This window comes from Dendrobates tinctorius, unplaced genomic scaffold (genome assembly GCF_039654945.1).
Source record: "Dendrobates tinctorius isolate UK_male_01 unplaced genomic scaffold, ASM3965494v1 ptg000086l, whole genome shotgun sequence".
NCBI classification, from domain to species: domain Eukaryota; kingdom Metazoa; phylum Chordata; class Amphibia; order Anura; family Dendrobatidae; genus Dendrobates; species Dendrobates tinctorius.
Genome location: NW_027361754.1, coordinates 20,987,748 through 21,012,909, shown reverse-complemented (window position 1 = coordinate 21,012,909; position 25,162 = coordinate 20,987,748). Strand labels below are relative to the sequence as shown.

Below are 25,162 nucleotides of genomic sequence, written 5' to 3'. Positions count from 1 at the left end.
TTTCTCCCTGCTCAGTTTTACTTGATTGACAGGTCCTTCCCTGTTTGCTTATAGAGAGATCTGTCAATCAAGCAACCATGGTGGGAATATGCCAGATGGCCCCTCCCAGCGACTCTTCTCCTCATTCCCCTTTCTTTTTTTTTTTACAAGAAAGTTTAAGAGTAAAATATAGTGGTCTGTGACAATGGGGCCTGCCTGTATTTCAAGCTGCCCGTGGTCGGAATCCTGTCTCCAATGAAGAGTCCGATTGAAGGTGCCACTGTACATTGTGTAGTGGCCATGAGTGGTACTGCAAGCTCTCCTCCATAAATAGTAGAAAGCCCGCAGTACCTTACATGGCCACTATGGAAAGAGTGGCGCCATGACACTTCCAGTTGCGTCTCAATCACTCACTCAGCTGATCAGTCAAGATACCGAAAGTTGGCCCCCCACAATCTAATATTTACTACCTATTCTGGAGTGCCCCTTTAACATCTTTTTTTTTTTTTTTTTTTACAAATAGTGTATGCCTGGCTAAGCCATAGTGGTTCACATATATAACAGCTGGCGGGGTCACGGGGAGAAGGTGATAATCTCATGACAAGAGCAGGGGTCGGCTGACACATTCCTCCATCCTGTGCCGGATCTGCCATGACTTTAGGCCATCATTGACTCTCACATGAAGGCACGGGGTTAATAGCGCAGGTCTTCGCTCCACAACTCGTCATTTGCATTTTACACTGTAGTCACAATATAATGTATTAGCTCGGACTAATCCGGGGGCTCAGTGTGTACCCCATCACATCCCTGTACTCATCTTACAGGCGGATTATCCGTCCGCACTGATTATTGATCCGGACACCAGGACGGAATCTGTTCTGTGATTCTTACATTCTAGGTGTGGACGCCGTACGACAACTGGCTCCAAAATCAGAAAATAGTAAGAGGATACAAACCTTTATGGGGGAGGAGGAGGAGGACTCTTTAAACTATTTTTTGTTTATTTTGCCATATCACAATCCAAATTAAAAATAAACAAATTGAAATCTGGCAGACACCAATCCTAACATTGTATTAGTAACTGTATTGAAGAGGTCAATGAGCGTGAGCAAAGAGCATTGGGAAGGGAGGAGGTGAGCTGTGACAACACCTATTGTGAACGGTGGGTCCTGTTATCTACTGTATATAGAGGTGTTATCAGTCAGTGTACAGGAGGAGGAGGTGAGCTGTGACATCACCTATTGTGAATGGTGGATCCTGTGTTATCTACTGTATATAGAGGGGTTATCAGTCATTGTACAGGAGGGGGAAGAGGTGAGCTGTGACATCACCTATTGTGAATTTGTGAATGGTGAATCCTGTGTTATCTACTGTATATAGAGGTGGTATCAGTCATTGTACAGGAGGAGGATGAGGTGAGCTGTGACAACACCTATTGTGAATGGTGGATCCTGTGTTATCTCCTGTATATAGAGGTGTTATCAGTCATTGTACAGGAGGGGGAAGAGGTGAGCTGTGACATCACCTATTGTGAATTTGTGAATGGTGAATTCCTGTGTTATCTACTGTATATAGAGGTGGTATCAGTCATTGTACAGGAGGAGGATGAGGTGAGCTGTGACATCACCTATTGTGAATGGTGGATCCTGTGTTATCTACTGTATATAGAGGGTGTCATCAGTCATTTATACAGGAGGAGCTGAGCTGTGACATCACCTATTGTGGATGGTGGGTCCTGTGTTATCTACTGTATATAGAGGGGTTATCAGTCATTGTACAGGAGGGGGAAGAGGTGAGCTGTGATATCACCTTGTGAATTTGGGAATGGTGAATCCTGTGTTATCTACTGTATATAGAGGTGTTATCAGTCATTGTACAGGAGGAGCTGAGCTGTGACATCACCTATTGTGGATGGTGGGTCCTGTGTAATCTACTGTATATAGAGGTGTTATCAGTCACATTGTACAGGAGGAGGAGGAGGTGAGCTGTGACATCACCTATTGTGAATGGTGGGTACTTTGTTATCTATTGTATATAGAGGTGTTATCAGTCAGTGTACAGGAGGAGGAGGTGAGCTGTGACATCACCTATTGTGAATGGTGGGTCCTGTGTTATCTACTGTATATAGAGGGGTTATCAGTCATTGTACAGGAGGATGAGGTGAGCTGTGACATCACCTATTATGAATGGTGGATCCTGTGTTATCTACTGTATATAGACAGGAAGAGGAGGTGAGCTGTGACATCACCTATTGTGGATGGTGGATCCTGTATGGTGGATATAGAGGAGTGTTATCAGTCATTGTAATCCTGCCTCTGATGATAAGGATATTGCTAATAACTGTTTCTGACAGGATGAACTATGAGTCTAGATACTGTACGTTATTGGGTCCTGGTTCACCTCTACCTCCATAAAGTAAGCCAGACGTGCCTATTTCCTTGGAACTGGCCCTATCTAATATGTGGGGGGTGCCCTTAACCTCCCCTTAGAGCAGACATAGAAAACAAACACGGATTGAGCACGTCGGATTTTAACAGGACCCATCCAAGACAATTAACGAGAGAAGCCTGGCAGCGGCACAAAGGAGTTGTCAACTACTAGACAACTCATTTTTATCAGTTCCGCAGCTCAAAAATAAAAAAACGGAATACCACTGGTGTCCGCATTGTGTCTCACGGCATGCGTACACAGGCACACTTGTCTCAGATGAGCATGCTCATCCGAGACGAGTGTGCATGTGTACGCATGCAAAGCCTTTACAACTGCTGTGCCCTTGTACACATCCCATGCCAGAGGTTGGTCTGCTATGCCCACAACTCGCCAGTGACTCTGATTAAATATGCAACCCAAAACTGGCAGCAGGCTCACTGACTGCACAAGGGCTACTATTAGATAAAAACATTCCCGCACTTCATGAACGAGACCGACTAACAAAAAGAAAAATGGCGACTCTTCCCTTACACTGTGTGAGAGACATTTCTGTGCCGCTTCTGCTCTCAAATACTCTCTGCACCATTGATATACGGATCCGCAGCGTAAGATTCATCTGCCGCACCTATTCCCAGCTCTGCGCCCATGGGCTGTATCCCCCCGTATGTGACCACATATGATGATTCCTCTTCTGATCGTCAAAACAATTGGCTAAAGTGAAGAAACTGGCACCGACCGCCCGCTCCTGGGTATCTGATGCCGAGTCCCTGCTAATGCACGCCGCGCGGGCGACAGGCTGCTCGCTTTATCCGCCCTGGCACGTGCGCTTAGTGCCCGGTTTACTTAGTTCACCCTCTCTGTCATCTAAACCTGTCCCCACATGCGGAGACCACAACAATGTGACAAATGGGTCCAGCCCACCCTAGTGCAGACGGCAGGGATTATTGGGGGTCTTGCTATGAAAAGCAACCGTAATAATGAGGCTGGGGACTCATCATCATGGCTTCCATTTACACGCAGCTTTTTCCGGATCCATTATTGGGCACATCCTACTGAATCTCGACAGGGAAACTATAGGGACAGATAGCGTAAACATCTCCCGACAGAGTATCACAAAATCATGTTTCTCTTTCAGTCGGACACCCCTGTACTGCAATTATACAGGATCACGGATGAAGTAGAGAATACATTGGAAAGTCCACGCATCTCCCTCACATCCCTGTATCCGGAGACACCCGGTGTATTTACTAGAAAGACAATGTATCCATGCACCTCTTATACTCCCTGGCCGGGAAGAAGTCATTCATTAGTGCAGCTTCCCGGCCTCATGTGTCACGTGTGTTTGGGATGTTGCTTAGTAATTGGTGTCATAGTACAGAGGAGACTGTGCTGCATGTGATGGTGGCACAGAACTGACAAGTGACATCTGGCCCAAACACACCGATCAGCCATAATACAGTGCCACCAAAACAGCTCGGAAAGTGCTGAAAGTTAACAGGAACACGCCGAAAGACCGCACAAGACATACTGTATACCAGGAACAATCCGCCGTACACCGGAAACATTCCACAAGACTCACCGTACACCAGGAACACCCCATAAGGTTTGCCATATACCTGTAACACCCCAAAAGACCTGACGTATAACGGAAACATTCCACAAGACCCACCGTACACCAGGAACACCCCACAAGGTTTGCCATATACCTGTAACACCCCAAAAGACCTGACGTATAACGGAAACATTCCACAAGACCCACCGTACACCAGGAACACCCCACAAGGTTTGCCATATACCTGTAACACCCCAAAAGACCTGACGTATACCGGAAACATTCCACAAGACCCACCGTACACCGTGAACACCCCACAAGGTTTGCCATATACCTGTAACACCCCAAAAGACCTGACGTATACCGGAAACATTCCACAAGACCCACCGTACACCAGAAACACCCCACAAGGTTTGCCATATACCTGTAACACCCCAAAAGACCTGACGTATAACGGAAACATTCCACAAGACCCACCGTACACCAGGAACACCCCACAAGGTTTGCCATATACCTGTAACACCCCAAAAGACCTGACGTATACCGGAAACATTCCACAAGACCCACCGTACACCGTGAACACCCCACAAGGTTTGCCATATACCTGTAACACCCCAAAAGACCTGACGTATAACGGAAACATTCCACAAGACCCACCGTACACCAGGAACACCCCACAAGGTTTGCCATATACCTGTAACACCCCAAAAGACCTGACGTATACCGGAAACATTCCACAAGACCCGCCGTATACCGGGAACACCCCACAAGGTTTGCCATATACCTGTAACACCCCCAAAAGACCTGCTGTATACCGGGAACACCCCACAAGGTTTGCCATATACCAGTAAAACCCCACAAGACCTGACGTATACCGGAAACATTCCACAAGACCCACCGTATACCAGGAATACCCCCACAAGGTTAGCCATTTACCTGTAACACCCCACAAGATCCGCCGTATACCGGGAACACCCCACAAGACCCACCGTATACCAGGAATATCCCACAAGTTTCACCGTATACCTGTAACATCCAACAAGACCCACCGTATACCGGGAACACCCCACAAGAACTGCCGTATACCGGGAACACCACACAAGACCCACCGTATACCAGGAATATCCCACAAGTTTCACCGTATACCTGTAACATCCAACAAGACCCACCGTATACCGGGAACACCCCACAAGAACTGCCGTATACCGGGAACACCACACAAGACCCACCGTATACCAGGAATATCCCACAAGTTTCACCGTATACCTGTAACATCCAACAAGACCCACCGTATACCGGGAACACCCCACAAGAACTGCCGTATTCCGTGAACACCGAACAAGTCTTGTCTTATACCGGGGTACACCCCACAAGAAATGCCGTACACCAGGACACCCCACAAGACCCGCTGTATACCAGGAACACGGCACAAGACTTGCTGTATACCGCAAACACCACACAAGACCTGCCGTATAATGGGAATACTCCACAAGACCCGCCGTATACCGGAAACAACACACAAGACCTGCCATACACCAGGAACACGGCACAAGACCTGCCATATACCGGGAACACACTGCAAAACCTACCGTATACCGAGAACACCGCACAGGTCTTTTCTTATACCGGGAACACAGCACAAGACCTGCTGTATATTGGGAACAACCGCCTCATACCCTGAACACCCCACAAGACCCGCTGTATAGCTTAAACACAATAGAAGTCCCATTGTATTCCGGAATCACCCCACAAGATGAGCCATATACTGGGAACACCCCACTAGACCTGCGGTATACCAAGAACACAAGTCCCATCGCATACCGGGAGCACCCCACATGACCCGCCGTATGCGGTGAACACCCCACAAGTTCTTCTATTATGGAGAAGCTTGGACTCGTCACCTAGACATCATTTTCGGCCTGTAGTCAGAGTTGCTCGGTCTCTCCTCGCTCATTTTCTGCCAGCCTTGGTATATAGTGAATACATGCATCCATTCTGCTACACTGTATCAGCAGAAACTATTACACTACATCCCACAGCCGTGAATTACGACCAAACCCTGCTCTCCTGCCAGAAAGCCTTGGTGGAGCTGAACTCGCCATTGTCGTCTCGCCTTTCTCCATCGGGATAACTCTGGGAACTGAGGTCATCTGGACAGTTTTTTGGCCTTTTTTCCTCTGTATCCTGTTTGCTCCGAACCCTCCATGACAACGTGACAGACGGAAAATGACACTGAAACCAATGCCACCCAGCAAACTTCTGCCCAAGTCTCCCAACTGGAGGAGGCGAGCACCTCATCTCCCATCACAAGCCCCTACATACATGGATGCATCGGTACAGATACCTCCGGGAAGCCTTCATGGAGAATGTCCTGTAGACTGCCCCTGGCCAGGTGGGCGATCATCATCCGCCGCGCCGGTGCTTAGTCCTGCTGGGGTCTGCAGCGTTCCCAGGCTATGGCCAAGCACAAACAATGAGTGGCCATCAGGGATAACTCCGGTCCTCTCTGCCTGCTCATAGGAGACTGGAGGCAAAGCTGCAGGGAAGGAGGGGGAGATGCAAAGCAGCACTGAGCATGCTCGTAAGGGGATCTCCTACCAGCGAGTGCGGTGTCAGCCCTGACATCACTCCCACGGCCGCTTTATAGGATGGAGACACAGGAAGAAGTAACAGAAAACAGATGCAAACCTCTGCACAGTCACTAGGACCCAGAGCACAGCTGCTATGGGGGCAAATCCAACCCACATGGGAGATGCTGCAGAAATCTGCCCAACGGAAGCACACCAGCCAACACATACTAGAAAGCCGGGGGCGCGTCCATAGAAAGAAAGGCGACGACTGATCTCCGGATGCACAATTTGGGACATTTCAAAAAGTTGCAAAACTTCGGGAAACTTTTTTTTTTTAACGTAATTGGGTTTCATTAAACATTTTGCACCGTTTGCCTTCAGCGTTTGCTCTGGCTGCAGAATGAGTGAACTGAAAAACCGTTAGTGAGCTAATTCAGAGACTTGGTGTCACTTTTATCTGTCCTTTTCGGAGCTCCTCTCGGCTGATTTATAATCATAAATCGCACCAAACTGGACTGGGCAGGAAAACAAAGAGCCTGTAAAAGCCAAAGGGTGCAACGTTTCTAATGAAACCCAATTACTAAAATAGCTTTAGACAGAAAAAAAAATGCATTTATGTAAATACGGGTGATTATCCGAGGAGAGACGGCTATATATAACAGAAGGGCACAGGACATTGGGGTTCCCCTCGTCTGCAGTGCTCACCCCATTGACCCCCGGCGGCGGAGCCACTGGTCTGATGACTATGACCTCACACTGAAGCCTGAGCCCGGTGACCTATATGTGTACATTGCTGGGAGGCATGCAGATCCGGCTGTCTCCGTCATGAAGTTGTAGAACTTTCCGGGACTTGGCAAACAAGTGTTTTTTCCGTAAGACGTCAGTACTGTAAATATTTCTAGCATGTTACAGTCATTTTATTTGCTGGATCTGAAATGAATTCTAATGACAGAGATTCGGCCTTTTCCATACCGGAAGCGTTTGTTTTAGCTGCGCCCACAACATGCCCCCAAAGCCTGGTCCTGATCCCTCCTGGCCAGTCCGTAGCACTAGGACAGGTCGGTTCAGTCACCTTCTGTCCAGTTATATCTGGCCTAACAATAGAACTACCAAAGGGGTTGTCACCCAGCTTTCCCAGGATCCGGACAATCTGCTGTTCACCCACAAGGCAGCAGTGCGCGTGTATCACTGAGCAGACGGGTATTCAGGACTTCAGTAACACACGACTAAAGAGGCTCATCCTCATACAGAGGGCACGCCGTGATGACTAAGGCTGGACATTCACCTAAAGGCATGGTCTGATTGGCCCAATTGTTCTTTTATGTAAATGCATGGATCTGGGGTAAAAGAGAATTTTGTCATAAAGCTTAAACACAAATTTTGCACCGTTTGCCTTCTGTACCCCTGTGCTGCATTGTCAATGTCCGGCTGCAGAGTGAGTTAACTAAGAATCTGTGAGTGAGCTCATTCAGACTGAATGATCGCTGTGTGCACACGCTGCGGATTTTGCTGCGGTGTACAGTACAATGATTCCCTATGGGAATCAAAAACCGCAATGCAGATGGTGCGGAATTTTCCGCGCGGATTATCTGCGGTTTTCAATCCGCAGAAAGAATTGACATGTCAATTCTTTCTGCGGATTCCGCTGCGGTTTGCCATCTCCTCCATTGAGGAGATGAAAAACCGCAGGGCAAAACCGCAGAGCAATCCGCAGGTAAAACCGCAGGTCTTTTGACCTGCGGTTTCACCTGCGGATTGTACAAAATCCGCGCGGATGAATCCGCACATAATCCACAGCGTGTGCACACAGCCTATATGTCCGGCTGCAGAGTGAGTTAACTAAGAATCTGTGAGTGAGCTCATTCAGACTGAATGATCGCTGTGTGCATTCTGTCTATACTGTGACATCGCTGTGTGCATTCTGTCTATACTGTGACATCGCTGTGGGCATTCTGTCTATACTGTGATATCGCTGTGTGCATTCTGTCTATACTGTGACATCGCTGTGTGCATTCTGTCTATACTGTGACATCGCTGTGGGCATTCTCTCTATACTGTGACATCGCTGTAGGCATTCTGTCTATACTGTGACATCGCTGTGGGCATTCTGTCTATACTGTGACATCGCTGTGGGCATTCTGTCTATACTGTGACATCGCTGTGGGCATTCTGTCTATACTGTGACATCGCTGTGTGCATTCTGTCTATACTGTGACATCGCTGTGTGCATTCTGTCTATACTGTGACATCGCTGTGTGCATTCTGTCTATACTGTGACATCGCTGTGTGCATTCTGTCTATACTGTGACATCGCTGTGGGCATTCTGTCTATACTGTGACATCGCTGTGGGCATTCTGTCTATACTGTGACATCGCTGTGTGCATTCTGTCTATACTGTGACATCGCTGTGTGCATTCTGTCTATACTGTGACATTGCTGTGTGCATTCTGTCTATACTGTGACATAACTGTGTGCATGATAGTCACCAGGAGGAATTGGAATAACAGCCATACTGTTTGTCCCTTTGTTTTCCCATAAGATGTAAGAAAACCCTCAATCATTTCTTCCACGTCTTCAGACAAGTGACTGTTACCTGCTGCAGTAAAGCAGCAAACTGCTGTGAGAAATCCTCATGTAACCGATGGGGCTGACAGATCAGCAGTTAGGACATTTAATTATTGAGGAGCTTACTGAATGGTACAAACTGAGTAACCCGCGGGCACACGGTCACGTCGTCAGCGGGCACGCACCTCTCCACTGATCGATGGCAGCTAATGCAAAACAGGAGACACTGTGCCCCTCTATGACACGGTAATGGGTCGCCCAGCGCGACTCTGCAATGGATACTCCACAGATGTCAGACCTAGAATGGTCCCCCGCCTCAGGAGACCCCGCACCTATCACCAGAGCAGGGCGCCATTATAGATAGGGAGAAGGCCGCTCATACGTTGCTCCTTCTATTCAGCTCTATGGAAGGTCCGACAATAGTTGCTCTCGCCTGATCTGCCATTTTTGGAAGTAACTCAATTAATTTAAAATTAAGAAAGTTGTGGAATTTGGGAAAAAAATGACGTTAATGAAAGGGTTAAAATAGGTGCAGGTGGAAGGGGGTCCTGTGGTGGGACCCCTACCTGTCAGACATTTCTGGATTATCCTGGTGTTACGCTCCTGCATTATGGCCATTCTCTGCACAAGGCAAAACTCCAAGAAAGATCAGAGACATCCATGTACCACGGGGGGAAGCCGCCTGCTCGTCTCATTACCGTCTATTCTCAGGAGCTCCCCTCTGCAAGAGGCTGCATAGAAATGTGTCCCCACCAAAGCCAGAGCCTACGCCTGATGGTCCAATACGTGGACACTGATCACCTGCCCCCAGGACCAGTCATCAATATCGGACAAGTGGGGGTCCGTCAGCACACAGCGCCAACGTTACCGGACCCGCGGTGATCCGGGGAGAGATGATAGGCTGCCAACATTTTACATTGGAACTGCACAATTAGTGGACGAGCCATAATCCAAACAAATGAATTTCAGATCGATGGACAATAGATAGATGATAGATATTGGGGTACTCACTGGTGCCGGTGTGGAGCCGCTCGGGGCCGTACTCCCCATACTCCTCGCTACGGAGAGCTGAATCCTGGAACACAGAACACACAGGTGTCACAGGCTAGGCACAGAATCTGGGGATCGGCGGCCCCCGCGCTCATTACGCGGGGTGGGACAGCTCGTAAACCTCAGGATGTAAACTACACGGATGTTTATAGGAATAATCCCACGTGCGGCCCCATATATAGGGTGAGATCAGACACCAGGGAGGCTCCGGCATTACAGCTCACAGATGTGGACGGTTCCTGCACACATGTAATGCGGCTGCCATACAGGCATTGCACTAGGAGTCACTGATCTCACAGGTGTCCTCCGCTGTACTCCGCACATGTGCCACCTCAAGAGGAATGTGTCGTCACGTGTCATCACAGTGGCCTATTGTTTAAACCAGGTTACATGGATTTTTAATGCAATTTTTTCAATTCCTTTTCTATATTAAAAAAATAGTAATTTTGCAATTTGCTTTTATAAACTGTAACTTCCTGTTATTACTAGAAGAGTTTCCAACAGGGTCATTATCAGCAGAGACAGGATTATAATAACTTTATAGAGATATTAAGTAGATAACACAGAATCCACCATTCACAATAGGTGATGTCACAGCTTACTTCCTCCTCCTATACAATGACTGATAACACCTCTATATACAGTAGATAACACAGGATCCACCGTTCACAATAGGTGATGTCACAGCTTACCTCCTCCTGTACAATGACTGATGGCACCTCTATATACAGTATATAGCACAGGATCCACCATTCACAATAGGTGATGTCACAGCTCACCTCCTCCTCCTGTACAATGACTGATAGCACCTCTATATACAGTATATGGCACAAGATCCACCATTCACAATAGGTGATGTCACAATTCACCTCCTCCGCCTGTACAATGACTGATAACACCTCTATATACAGTAGATAACAGGATCCACCAATCACAATAGGTGATGTCACAACTCACCTCCTCCGCATGTACAATGACTAATACCTCTATATACAGTATATAACATAGGATCCACCATTCACAATAGGTGATGTCACAATTCACCTCCTCCGCCTGTACAATGACTGATAACACCTCTATATACAATAGATAACACTGGATCCACCATTCACAATAGGTGATGTCACAACTCACCTCCTCTGCATGTACAATGACTGATAACACCTCTATATACAGTAGATAACAGGATCAATCAATCACAATAGGTGATGTCACAACTCACCTCCTCCGCATGTACAATGACTTATAACACCTCTATATACAGTATATAACACAGGATCCACCATTCACAATAGGTGATGTCACAGCACATATCCTCCTCCTTCTCCTCCTGTACAATGACTGATAGCACCTCTATGTACAGTATATAGCACAGGATCCACCATTCATAATAGGTGATGGCACAGCTTACCTCCTCCACCTGTACAATGACTGATAACACCTCTATGTACAGTATATAGCACAGGATCCACCATTCATAATAGGTGTTGGCACAGCTTACCTCCTCCACCTGTACAATGACTGATAACACCTCTATATAGAGTATATAACACAGGATCCACCATTCACAATAGGTGATGTCACAGCTCACCTCCTCCTGTACAATGACTGATAACACCTCTATATACAGTATATAGCACAGGATCCACCATTCACAATACGTGATGTCACAATTCACCTCCTCCGCCTGTACAATGACTGATAGCACCTCTATATACAGCATATAACACAGAATCCACCATTCACAATTGGTGATGTCACAGCTCACCTCTTCCCCCTCCTGTACAATGACTGATAACACCTCTATATACAGTAGATAACACAGGATCCACCATTCACAATAGGAGAGGTCACAGATCACCTTCTCCTCCTGTACAATGACTGATAACACCTCTATATACAGTAGATAACAGGATCCACCAATCACAATAGGTGATATCACAGCTCACCTCCTCCTCCTGTATAATGACTGATAACACCTCTATATACAGTAGATAGCACAGGATCCACCATTCACAATAGGAGAGGTCACAGATCACCTTCTCCTCCTGTACAATGACTGATAACACCTCTATATACAGTAGATAACACAGGATCCACCATTCACAATAGGAGAGGTCACAGATCACCTTCTCCTCCTGTACAATGACTGATAACACCTCTATATACAGTAGATAGCCCAGGATCCACCATTCACAATAGGTGATGTCACAGCTCACTTCCTCCTCCGCATGTACAATGACTGATAACACCTCTATATACAGTATATAACACAGGATCCACCATTCACAATAGGTGATGTCACAGCTCACCTCCTCCGCATGTACAATGACTGATAACACCTCTATATACAGTAGATAGCACAGGATCCACCATTCACAATAGGTGATGTCACAGCTCACCTCCTCCTGTACAATGACTGATAACACCTCTATATACAGTAGATAGCACAGGATCCACCATTCACAATAGGTGATGTCACAGCTCACCTCCTCCTGTACATTGACTGATAATACCTCTATATACAGTAGATAGCACAGGATCCACCATTCACAATAGGTGATGTCACAGCTCACCTCCTCCCCCTCCTGTACTGATCTTTGTACATTGCAGTATGACCCAGTACTGTGCAACAGTTTTAGGTAGAAGGAGAATGATTGCTGCAGAGTAAATCAGATGTAAATAATAGATTTGTTCATGGTTTATTTTAAACAATGAATGAATATTATTAGAGACATGTAGATCCCAGCAGGTCTGTCTCCCGTCCGTCGCCTTCAGCAGCTTTTCTAGATGCTCTTGAGGATCTCGGCAGGAGCTTGTCCCACACATCTTGGAGTTTGTGGTCTACTTTTCTGAAAATGGAAAGTCCCTTTAAAATAGATATGAAGGGGTTAATTACCAGTGTACATGGGCAGTGCTGGCTCCATCTATTGGTGACTTTGTAGTACTGCTATGTAGCGTCTGTATATTAGCTCTGTTGTCCCCATCTAGCGGTTGTTTTTCAGTACTACACACTCGTCTGGCGGCGGGATCACGCGGAGGCACCGGCCGCCCCATCACGTATTCTGATGGCCCAGGAGCGGGACGAGGTCCCGGAGTGCAGTCTGGATGTCACCTCGGAGTTGTTTGACCCTCTGCTCGCCCTCTACTCCACCGACACTCCGCTCCCCTTCCCGGACGTGCGCTGCTTCAACAACTTGGCCGAATATGAGAGCTTCCTGGAGAGGGGCGGCCGGCCGAGAAGCCGGTCTCAGAAGCCGGAGAAGAAGGGTCGGAAGCCGGCGCCGGACCCGGAGCGCGTGCAGCGGCTGAAGAAGCTGATGCTGCCGGTGGAGGCCGAGCAGAGCCGGGCCCCGCGGAGGGGCAGGAAGCCGCCCCGGAACGTGCTCACCCGCATGGCCCTGCTGGAGGGCAGCCCCGTGGGCCGGCTGTACCGCTGCGTGCAGGAGCGGCTCCGGGTGCACGTCCACACCCGCACCTTCCGCGGCCTGCGCGGCGTCTGCTCCGGATTCATCATCGCCTTCGACAAGTGCTGGAACCTGGCCATGGTGGACGTGGACGAGACGTACCGGAGGCCGGTGCTGGGCCGGGCCTTCTACAGCGAGCCGCAGCTCACCCTGCCCCGGCTCATGGCCCGGCTGCGGCTGCAGGAGGACGGGCCGCCGGCGGAGGAGCCGGGGAGGAAGGAGCCGGAGAGGAAGGAGGAGAGGCCGGAGAGCCAGCCGGGGAGGAAGGAGAAGCCGGGCCACCAACAGAGAAAGAAGGAGAAGCCGGACTACCAGCGGGTGTACACCCGGCACATACAGCAGGTGTTCATCCGAGGAGAGAGCGTCCTGCTGGTGCATGTGCCCGAGTGAAGGGCCTGGACTACAGCTCCCAGCAGGCTCTGGAGGGGAACCCCCACGTTCCCTGACCCCCCCTCCCCACCGCAGGACTACAACCCTCAGCCTGATGACACCCCCCCCAGGACTACAACCCTCAGCCTGATGACACCCCCCCAGGACTACAACCCTCAGCCTGATGACACCCCCCCCAGGACTACAACCCTCAGCCTGATGACACCCCCCCCAGGACTACAACCCTCAGCCTGATGACACCCCCCCCAGGACTACAACCCTCAGCCTGATGACACCCCCCCCAGGACTACAACCCTCAGCCTGATGACACCCCCCCCAGGACTACAACCCTCAGCCTGATGACACCCCCCCCAGGACTACAACCCTCAGCCTGATGACACCCCCCCCAGGACTACAACCCTCAGCCTGATGACACCCCCCCCAGGACTACAACCCTCAGCCTGATGACACCCCCCCCAGGACTACAACCCTCAGCCTGATGACACCCCCCCCAGGACTACAACCCTCAGCCTGATGACACCCCCCCCAGGACTACAACCCTCAGCCTGATGACACCCCCCCCAGGACTACAACCCTCAGCCTGATGACACCCCCCCCAGGACTACAACCCTCAGCCTGATGACACCCCCCCCAGGACTACAACCCTCAGCCTGATGACACCCCCCCAGGACTACAACCCTCAGCACTGGGGTGGGGGAGCCACGGGCTGTAGAGGAGAGCCGCCCTATATCTTGAGCTCGGGCAGGGTTAGGAGCTGTCTCCTTAGTTAGGGGGCAGATCCCCCTCAGGATAGAGACTGGAGCCCCCCTTATTAGTCACAATAAAGGAACAGTCCCAGTAGGACACATAATGGCCGGCAGCGAGGATGTGGGCCTTCATCTTTGCCGCATTGTTCCCATCTTGTCTATAAACCTCCTGAGCTGAGAGCCGGACCCAGGACTACATGGTAGACACTGGCGGGCCGTGTGCCATGGTTGCCGTACACGGCCCACCTGACCCACGGCAACCATGGCACGCGGCCCACCTGCCCCACAGGCCGGACAGTCCTCCGGTTCCAGAATCTTATAAGGCTCTTTCGGATGGTGGTCTAAGCCTGCAGCCCTCTCCCCTACCTCAGCACTTTGTCCTCCAACTAGGATGAGGGCGGCTGCTTCTACAACTGTAGGCCCTGAAGATGGCGGCCACTAGCCAGAAGTGCTAGCCGGGCCCCGGTGTCACCCGGAATGACCCTGTCCTTGCTGACGGGCGTGTGCTCTTCTGGAGGACACTGTTGGGAACCTGCACAGGGGGCTTGATCCCGCAGAATGCACAGAGGTGAGGAGCGGCTTCACACAGGCGGTGCACCGCTCCGGTCACTGCGCTGCAGACCACCTTGTGCCCTGTGGGTGATGAGCGGGGTCTGTGACGTCACATCTACAGATACCTGTCCAGTCCTTTCCGTATCTAATTCATTTTTATGGAAGTGACAAGCGTCGTGGTGCAAAATCCAACGTGTTTCCTTCCCCCTGCTCCACCAGACTGCGGGCTGCTGCTTCCAACAGAGGCATCAGATGGCAGCAGCAACAGATTGGCTGCAGCGGTCACTTTCTGTCTGAGCCAGAAAAAAAATCTAAAACGTGATCACTGCAGCCAGGAGTGAGGAGATGGCTTCCTTCAGCTCAGACAGAACCGCTGCAGCCAAGCAGCAGTTGCTGACGCCTCTGCTGGAAGAAGCAATCGGGGTGGTGTGCCCGGGAACCCTCACTAATGTAGATGGGCAATCATGGACTACTCCAGGGGTCACAGTGCCCCAATCAGGCGGGCAGGGCGTCTACAATATAATTAGTGAAGAAGAATGAGAAGCCCGATTACAGGATCCTGGCGGTCATCATCAGGTGTAGCCCTGCAGTCTCTTTCGTGGCCGCGAGTTCATCCCTCCAGCTCGTCACTCAACATCTAGACTCTTCGGGGGGTGGAACGGCTTTAGGATTTCCCCCAGTCACTTGACGTCTCAACAAAGGTCTCTGCCATGTTTAATCTTCCTGATCCGGGGCGGAACATTCACCGCATTATTCACACCGTCCCGTCCCGATCATGGATATTCATTAAAAATTGCAGGATGGACGATGGCAGAAGATCCTGGCGATGTCACCCACGAGCCACACACCAGACAATAATGTCCGTGGCTCGTATAAAGGGTCCGTGTGGTGACACAGAAGCACTGGGGGCTACCTCTCTGATAAATGCACAGGGTCAGACACTTCAGTGCAGCTGGGGGGGGCGAGAGCGCAGCTCTGCAGGGAAATGCAGCTCTAAATCAGGCTGTGGCCCCTTTATTCTCAGGCCAGGCCCTAAACCATCATAAAGTGAAGGGTGAGTGGCTTTAGGAGCCAATACATGAAAGATTAGGGGGTCTTAGATTTTACCTAGCATTCAGCTGAAGAGGGGAGCACTGTGATAACTTCAGCTCACACTAGGGATCTATCCGGTCATGTTTGGTGAGTGTAGGACGGTGAAGATTAAATCAAATATGGCGGTCATATTGCTCCACCAGGAGGCTGCTGGGGAAAACGACACATTGCAGTGATCTTTTTGAGGGGTCTGCATGGGACCCTTTAAAATATCTCATCGACAAACGCTCAATATTAGACCCGGGAAAACTGATGAGGATTGCAGCAGCGTCAGCAGGAGGCTTCTGCCTTTATCCCTTTTCGTTTGTGTGCCGTTTTGTCTTTTGGTTATTTCATCCTTTTGTACCTTTTTATATATTAAATCAAAAACATGTAAATAAATGAATAAGTTTGTTCCTTTCTGCTCTAAACGTACCCACAACCTCGAAGAGGGGAATCTAGCTGAGTGGTGTTACCCTGTGCGTGCCCAGAGGGATGTGTTGGGGGGGCTCCCGATGGCCTAATAAAGGGGGTGTCAGCAGCACCAATTATCGAAAAATATATAAATATAATAACAATACACAGTGAGCAATCAGGCATGTTAGCTGAAGAGAGATGTCAAAGGTTTCGCCATCAGCGGCTTCATCAGGGGTGCAATGACTCCCTACAAAACCTGTGTCAAAAGGTTAAGCCCAACATTTTAAAGGTACATAATAGGCGACATCTTGGGAGGGACAATCACCTACACAGCCGTGACTACTGGAGCTGGCTCAGGAGGTGAGCCCGCAGCATACTAGGCAGAAGACGCCAGTGTTGCCGGATCTCGGTCTGAGAGCCACAGTTTAACCATTTCAATGCTGCTGTCGATCTCGTGCCAGCGACATTTAAGCGATGCCATTTCCAGTGCTCACACTCCAGCTACTGTCTGCTCCCCGAGACATGATCATGGGGAACTCATGGTTTCCTGCGAAAGCCGGGAAGCCCTAATAATTCCCCTTCCAGTCCTCCCATGAAGCTCGGCTACGTAGGAGCTTCATAGGAGACAGTGATTTAGCTATATCCTGCAGTAAATTGCGCAATTACAGCTTCAAGGGACTAAAAAATAAAGTATAAATAAAAAAAAGGCTTTAAATCGGTCCCTTCCATTAAAAAATAAACATATTTGATATTACTGCATCTAAAAGAGTCCGGACTATCAAAGCAATGATGAAAAATCTAACAATGCCAGAATGAGCGCACTGCCCAAAGAAATGTGATAAAAAGCGATGGAAATGTCAAATGTCACTGTGTAACATATATGAATAGTGTGAGGACTATTGGGAGAAAGTATCAAATGTTCCCGAAACAGCAATGTATTAGACATGGAAAAATATAGCCTATGCAAACAAGCCAATACGACACGGGGGTCCATCAGAAACCGCTCTGTAGAGGGCAGATAAGGAGGGGCTGCTAGATGAAAAGCCGCCTCTAACCAGCGCCCCCCGCTGGCCCTCTCCGCAGCACCGCTGCTGGCGATCTCTTCCCAGCGCCCAACCATCGGCCACCTCTTCTCAGCGCCCCAGTCGGCCCTCTCGGCACTGCAGCCAGTCCCCTCTTCCCAGACCCGCCGCTGGCCCTCTCTTCACGGCACTGCAGCCAGTCCCCTCTTCCCAGTGCTGCCACTGGCCCTCTCTTCATGGCACTGCAGCCAGTCCCCTCTTCCCAGAGCCGCCACTGGCCCTCTCTTCACGGTGCTGCAGCCAGTCCGCTTCCCAGTGCTGCCGCTGGCCTTCTCTTCACGGCGCTGCAGCCAGTTCCCTCTTCCCAGACCCGCTGCTGGCCCTCTCTTCACGGTACTGCAGCCAGTTCCCTCTTCCCAGACCCGCTGCTGGCCCTCTCTTCACGGCACTGCAGCCAGTCCCCTCTTCCCAGACCCGCCGCTGGCCCTCTCTTCACGGTGCTGCAGCCAGCCCCTCTTTCCAGAGCCGCCGCTGGCCGCCTCTTCACGGCACTGCAGCCAGTCCCCTCTTCCCAGTGCTGCCGCTGGCCCTCTCTTCATGGCACTGCAGCCAGTCCCCTCTTCCCAGAGCCGCCACTGGCCCTCTCTTCACGGCGCTGCAGCCAGTCCCCGCTTCCCAGTGCCGCCACTGGCCCTCTCTCACGGTGCTGCAGCCAGTCCCCTCTTCCCAGTGCCGCCGCTAGCAGGGCTGTGGAGTCGGAGTTAGTTTTGGTCGGAGTCGGTAGAAATGTACCGACTCCGACTCCAGCTTTAAAAAAAATGTATTAATATTTCATAATTGAACTTTCATATGAATTTTATAAATGTTATTCAAATATATATGTTCTATCAAACTATGAACAACAGTGATAAGCAGTTCTGCTGGAGATAGAGACATTTCTTACTTCTTGTGTGTCACTGTTCTCCACTGCCCTTATCTAATCTTATACTTGGTTAACCTCATGCTGCCCCAACCCCCCTACTTACAATGTATGAAACTGAAAGTGAAAATGTGTTGCAAGTTCTTAGTAGTAAAGCTCCTCCTCTAGACTAGATCATACTAGGTGTGCATCTTCCAAGCATCTCACAGCTGCCTGCTACTCAGAAGAGGAAGACTGTAAGAAGTATTATCCTTTCAACAAACTTTGCATCAGTTAACAGTGAGTACATGAGGAATAATAACAGTATTACTGACCACTATATCAGTGGTACGACCTGGCAATAATTTTGTACAATTGTTTTTAGGAAAAACAATTGTCATTTGGATTGTGAATGCAGAATTAAAAACCTGAGAATGTCAAAGAAGCATCACATTAAATCAGCTGTATTTGAACATTTCACCATCACTCAAGATAGAAAACATTATGTCTGTCAGTGTATGACAAATGATCCAGAAGAAAACAAATGCTGTGAAGCCAAGATGAGTGCATATTCAGGCAAAGATAAAAATGCTCCTACCAGAGCTTCTAATCTAAAGAGACATTTACAGCGCTTTCATCCAGAAGTACTGAAAGCAGTGGATGAGAAAGACTGCATCCAAACCAATGAACCAGTGCCCAGCTCTTCCAGCCAAACAAAGGAGCAGAGAACTTTGCAGCCATCAGTTGCAAGATATTTTGTCAGTGACAAAGTTACTGTGACAATGACAGTAGATACATTTAAAAAACAGATCATAGAGCTTGTTGTAAAGGATAGTGTGCCTATTTCATTATTTTCACGACCAGCTTTTATGTGTCTGAATGGGGAAATGGCCCGCAAGCTTGGTGTTTCTCTGGAGAGAGAGAGTATTAGAAAATTAGTAATCGAAGAAGCTTTTAAACAAAAGGAAGAACTTAAAAAAACTCTCAAGGGACGCTTTCTGTTTCTTAAAATGGATGCCTGCACACGTCACAGAGTGAACTATTTTGCCATCAATGTCCGATTTGTTTGTGACAAAAATGAAATAGTTACCAAGACATTGGCAGTAAAAGACACCAAAGCTCATCACACCAGTGAGTTTCTCCAGGTCTTGGTGGAAAAGGTTCTGCAAGACTATGAACTTAAAAAAGAGCAAGTTCTTTCTGTCGTAACTGACAATGCTTCAAATATGATAAGTACTATTAAGCTAATGAATGAGAGTAATGATGGTGACCAGCAGCTAGAAGAACATTCTGGGTCCACAGACACAGAAATGTTTGAAATAGAGGAACACAGTATTGTAACTGAGGAGCAAACTGAAGTTGCTTCAGATGAACAGCAACATGATAGTTTAAATGATCTTGTTGAAACTGTGTCAATATGATCTTTCATTCATCACATGCGCTGTGTTGTGCATACGCTAGAGCTGGCTATAAGAGACAGTCTGCAAGAAGGACATGCTGCTGCACTGATTGGCAAGGTGAGAAAATTGGCTACTGTTGCCAGAACCCCTAAAGTTGACTCAATTTTGAAGAGACGTGCTGGAAAAGGGGCAATTATTGATCAAGCCACACGATGGGGCAGTACTTACTTAATGATTCAGCGCTAGGTTGAACTGAAAACCTTTCTTGTAGACATGGCTAACCCTCAACTGACGCTAAATGAAAGTCAGTGGAATCAGGTGACTGAGCTGGAAAAATTGCTAGAGCACCCATTTACAGTGACTAAAAAATTACAAGCAGAGGACTTAACTCCAGGTATTTTCTTAAAGGAGTGTAAGAACCTGATGTTTCGCCTGTCCCAAAGAGGAGGGTTAATTGCAAGTGGCATTGCTACATCAATGAAACGGAGAGAGGAGCTACTATTACAAAATAACATTCTTTTGGCAGCTGTTTATGTAGACCCAATGCATCGGATTCTTCTAGATGATCAACAGCTAAGTAAAGGAAAAGAAGCTCTGTTTGAAATAGCAGTAAGGATGAAAGGGTTGCAGAACAGTCAGGAGGAACAAGAAGAATTTGGTCGTCCTGCCACATCTTCACCCTCATCATCAACTGATGAAGAATTTAATTTCGAAAAATATTTGGATCACAAGGACCGTGCAAAGCGTTCCCGCATAGAAGAAGAGTCATCCCCATCAAGGAACACAGCCAGTACATTTCAGCAGAATTTTTCATGTGCACTAAAAGAAATTGAGAAATTTGACCGTTCATCAAAAATAACAGTGCAACAAGCGATTCCTCTGTATCCTGACATTGTCAGAGATGTTGCCCGAGTGGTTACTGCTTTGCCACCAACACAAGTTAGGGTATGTGCACACGTAGTTTTTAGTCTCTGCGGATTTTGTAGAGAAAACCGCAGGAAATCCGCAGGACAAAGTGCTGCGGTTTTTCTGCGGTTTATCTGCGGATTATCTGTGTTTTTTCTGCGGTTTTACACCTCATAATGGATGAGGTGTAAAACCGCAGCGTTTCTGCACCAAACAATTGACATGCTGCGGATTGTAAACCGCAGCAAAACCGTGCGGAAAAAAACACAGCATGTGCACAGCTTTTTTTTATTTCCATAGGAAATAAAGGTACTGTACAACGCAGCAAAATCTGCTGCGTTTCTGCAGAGCCAAAAATGCTGCGGAAACGCAGCAGAATCCGCAGCGTGTGCACATACCCTCAGTGTAGAGAGGTTGTTCTCTGCTCTCAAAATAATTAGATCAGATTTGAGGGCATCCATGAAGGAGGATCTGACAGAGGCAAAACTTTTTCTGAGGACAATTTATAGATTTCTTCTTATTAACTGCATAAAAGTGTTTATTGCATATTTACTTACAGTTTAGAAAAGTTTATAAAAGTTATTTGCTATATTCTAATTGTTTTCTAATAAATGTAGTTTTTGCTCTAAGTGGTCTGATTACTTATATGACGGTGAGAAACTGAATAAGCACGATGTTTAATATTTTACAACAGTAAATTTGTTGTTATGAATTGGCCATTTATGAAGGAGCCGGAGCCTGATAAAATCCAGGAGTCGGAGTCGCAACTGTGGCTTACCGACTCCACAGCCCTGGCCGCTAGCCCTCTCTTCACGGCGCTGCAGCCAGTCCCCTCTTCCCAGAGCCGCCACTGGCCCTCTCTTCACGGCGCTGCAGCCAGTCCCCTCTTCCCAGAGCCGCCACTGGCCCTCTCTTCACGGCGCTGCAGCCAGTCCCCTCTTCCCAGTGCCACCGCTGGCTTCCTCTTCACGGCGCAGCAGCCAGTCCCCTCTTCTCAGTGCCACTGCTGGCCCTCTCTTCACGGCGCTGCAGCCAGTCCCCTCTTCCCAGTGCCACCGCTGGCTTCCTCTTCACGGCGCAGCAGCCAGTCCCCTCTTCTCAGTGCCACTGCTGGCCCTCTCTTCACGGCGCTGCAGCCAGTCCCCTCTTCCCAGTGCCACTGCTGGCTTCCTCTTCACGGTGCTGCAACCAGTCCCCTCTTCTCAGTGCCACCGCTGGCCCTCTCTTCACGGTGCTGCAGCCAGTCCCCTCTTCCCAGAGCCACTGCTGGCCCTCTCTTCACGGCGCTGCAGCCAGTCCCCTTCCCAGAGCAGCCACGGGCCCTCTCTTCATGGCGCTGCAGCCAGTCCCCTCTTCCTAGTGCCACTTCTGGCCCTCTCTTCACGGCGCTGCAGCCAGTTCCCTCTTCCCAGAGCCACTGCTGGTCCTCTCTTCACGGCGCTGCAGCCAGTCCCCTTCCCAGAGCAGCCACGGGCCCTCTCTTCATGGCGCTGCAGCCAGTCCCCTCTTCCCAGTGCCACTGCTGGCTTCCTCTTCACGGCGCTGCAGCCAGTCCTCTCTTCACGGCGCTGCAGCCAGTCCTCTCTTCACGGCGCTGCAGCCAGTCCCCTCTTCCCAGTGCCACCACTGGCCCTCTCTTCACGGCGCTGCAGCCAGTCCCCTCTTCCCAGAGCCACTGCTGGCCCTCTCTTCACGGCGCTGCAGCCAGTCCTCTCTTCACGGCGCTGCAGCCAGTCCCTTCTTCCCAGTGCCACCAGCCTGCTTAAATATATAAACTTGATTTTTGCATATCTAATAAATTGCTGTTTCTAGGGAACATTGATGTTATTTTTTTTATATGTCAAATGTAACACCCGGGAGCAAAAAGACAAACAAGCTCCGTCTTAGAAACAGCAGTGTTCTTATTTTTCTACACAGTTCAGATTATTATTTTACCATTACAATAAACCCCACGAGCGTTTGGTTTCGCCATCATGTGACCTGGAGTCGCGCCGTCCGCATAGTAAACGCCGTAACAATGGCGGGTTTGCGGTTTTCCACCATTTCACAGCACTTTGGGGTTTTTTCTTATTTTTTTCTTACTGTTAATAATAAAGTGAATTGTGTCATAGAAAGTGACAAATAACGAGATGTCACGCGTCAGGGCGGACGGGACGATAAAAGATGCGGAGAAAACAATGGTCTGGAAAGGAAGGAGTTAAAGGGGGCTTGTTGGCGTGTGCACACACTGTGGGTTTCAGGCCTGCGATTCGCCACCTGTGTGATGTCACTTATGCTAGGGAGTACAGGACATGACTGTGGCAGCTTATAGCGCAGACATCACACCCTCCCCGTCACACGGTACTCACCTCACAGCCGCAGAGCAGACGAGCCGACAACTGAGCGGTACCGCAACTCTCCACACAGCGGCAGCGTGCGGCAGTCACCATAGCAACCGATACCACTCAGACGGAGAAGAGGCGTGGCCATCAGCCATGGGAAACCTCTATCCTCGATGCCGTCCTCCGCTTTCTCATATCGGTATCTGATTTGTGAAGCGCAGAATGAGGCGGGACTAACAAAGCGCCGTGTGATTGGTCAGGCCGATGATTGACAGCGGCACAGGACGGCGACTTGTTTACCTGTCCTTATGACCCGGCGGCGGCTGCCTGTGTGGTGGCGTCACTGCAGCACGAGTGTCAGCATTGTCTTTTATAAATAAAGCTTTATATTATTGTGTATTGGAAACTTCTGCGTGTTTCTCCTGTACTTTGCGCACAGCACAGCCCTAGCTGGCCCTCCAGCCCCAGGTGTACGGCAACTGAGCCCCGGACAGGAGCAGGCGGCCTACTCTGGTCGTGATCGGGTATTAGAGAGGCTAGGCCGCTCCTGCCCAGCGCTGCTTCAGGGCATTGACAGGTCCTCTGCTACTCACAGCAGGAGAGACCTGTCAATCACTGGCGGCAGGATGCAGTGACAGACTGAAGGCAGAGCAAGAGTTAATACCTTTACCAGGGGCATACTCCACGCAGGGAGGTAAACAGTTAAATGAGGGACTAAACCTTGCAATGTGCAGCGCTCAGGACCAAGGAGTCAGGGAACCGCACAGCTGGAGCAACACTAAGCATACCTCCCAACTTATGAAGAAGGCAAAGGGGGACACAGGCTGCAAGTTTTAGGCCACACCCATTTTAGTAGCCACACCCATATCCACGCCCCAACCGCACCCATTTAGCACTGCTGATCACACTGTTTCACAAACAATAATTATAAACAGAAAAAAAAAAAATTATTTAAAAGTAATGAATTAAAGTATTAATGCAAACTTGGTAAAAAAGGAGGGGTTTTCTGTGAAGGCTCTAAGGGGCAGAAGGAGGCCGAGCAGCTCACCAAAGAGAGGACTGTGCCCTTTTACACCAGCCGCACCGACGACGTGTTACTGCACCAGGACGTGGACCCAACCTGCCCCCTCCTCTCACCAAGCAGATCGCAGTGACAGTCAAGACCCTAGGTGAGTGGCCATATACTAATCTCTCAGTCCTGAGGCATGACAGCCAAGTGAGACACTGTTTACAGCCAGAGAGTGACGCAGACAGGGCTTAGGCGCTGCACTGTGCCAGCCATTTGTTTCCACATCATCCAAAGCACTGAGGATTATATGAAAAGAAATGGCTGGCACAGTGCAGCGCCTAAGCCCTGTCTGCGTCACTCTCTGGCCAGGCTGTAAACAATCCCGTCCCGGTGGACAAGTGAGTGCTCCATACAGTACCCGGCTCAGGCTCTCACACTCTAACATATGAGATCCCATCTTGCCTGTCTCGATCTCACATGCTGCCGCTCCATACGCCGTGGCAGCATGTGACAGAGAGAGACAGGCAGGATCTGGGATGATCATCTCTGTTAGAGTGAGAGCCGGGTATGGAGCGCTGATGCGCCGCTGCTTCTCTGTCCTCCCGCGGAGTCCTGAATGATTACCTCCTCCTGAGGTGACACGCGGTACTGTATGCAGCGCTGATGCGCCACCGCCGGTTCTCTGTCCTCCCACGGAGTCCCGAACGTTTACCTCCTCCTGAGGTGACATGCTATAAGCTGACCGCCGGAAATGAGGTCAGCAGTCACTTCCGGTGGCACGCTCTGTTCCTGAGTGCCGGCGGCTATGCCGGGTAT

At 49.4% G+C, this 25,162-nt stretch overlaps 2 protein-coding genes across 7 annotated transcripts in view; one reads left to right on the top strand and one right to left on the bottom strand.

The window, feature by feature from the left end:
* The window catches only part of DIXDC1 (DIX domain containing 1), a 102,015-nt gene extending 78,527 nt beyond the window's left edge, over positions 1-23,488 (bottom strand). For 3 of the 6 annotated variants that reach the window (XM_073585146.1, XM_073585147.1, XM_073585148.1), the window contains exons 1-2: positions 13,047-13,204; positions 10,109-10,172 (exon numbers count right to left, since the gene is read on the bottom strand). In XM_073585146.1, the coding sequence (XP_073441247.1) occupies positions 10,109-10,172; positions 13,047-13,204 (222 nt within the window). Of the gene's footprint in view, positions 1-6,305; positions 6,499-10,108; positions 10,173-13,046; positions 13,205-23,364 lie in introns of those variants that run through there. The other 3 variants (XM_073585150.1, XM_073585149.1, XM_073585151.1) reach the window with 3 other exon arrangements.
* On the top strand, positions 13,216-16,775 carry LSM11 (LSM11, U7 small nuclear RNA associated). The gene has a single exon (XM_073585153.1). It carries the CDS (start codon positions 13,216-13,218, stop codon positions 14,002-14,004), a length of 789 nt encoding a protein of 262 aa, XP_073441254.1. The 3' UTR covers positions 14,005-16,775.
* Positions 23,489-25,162: the final 1,674 nt, after the last annotated feature.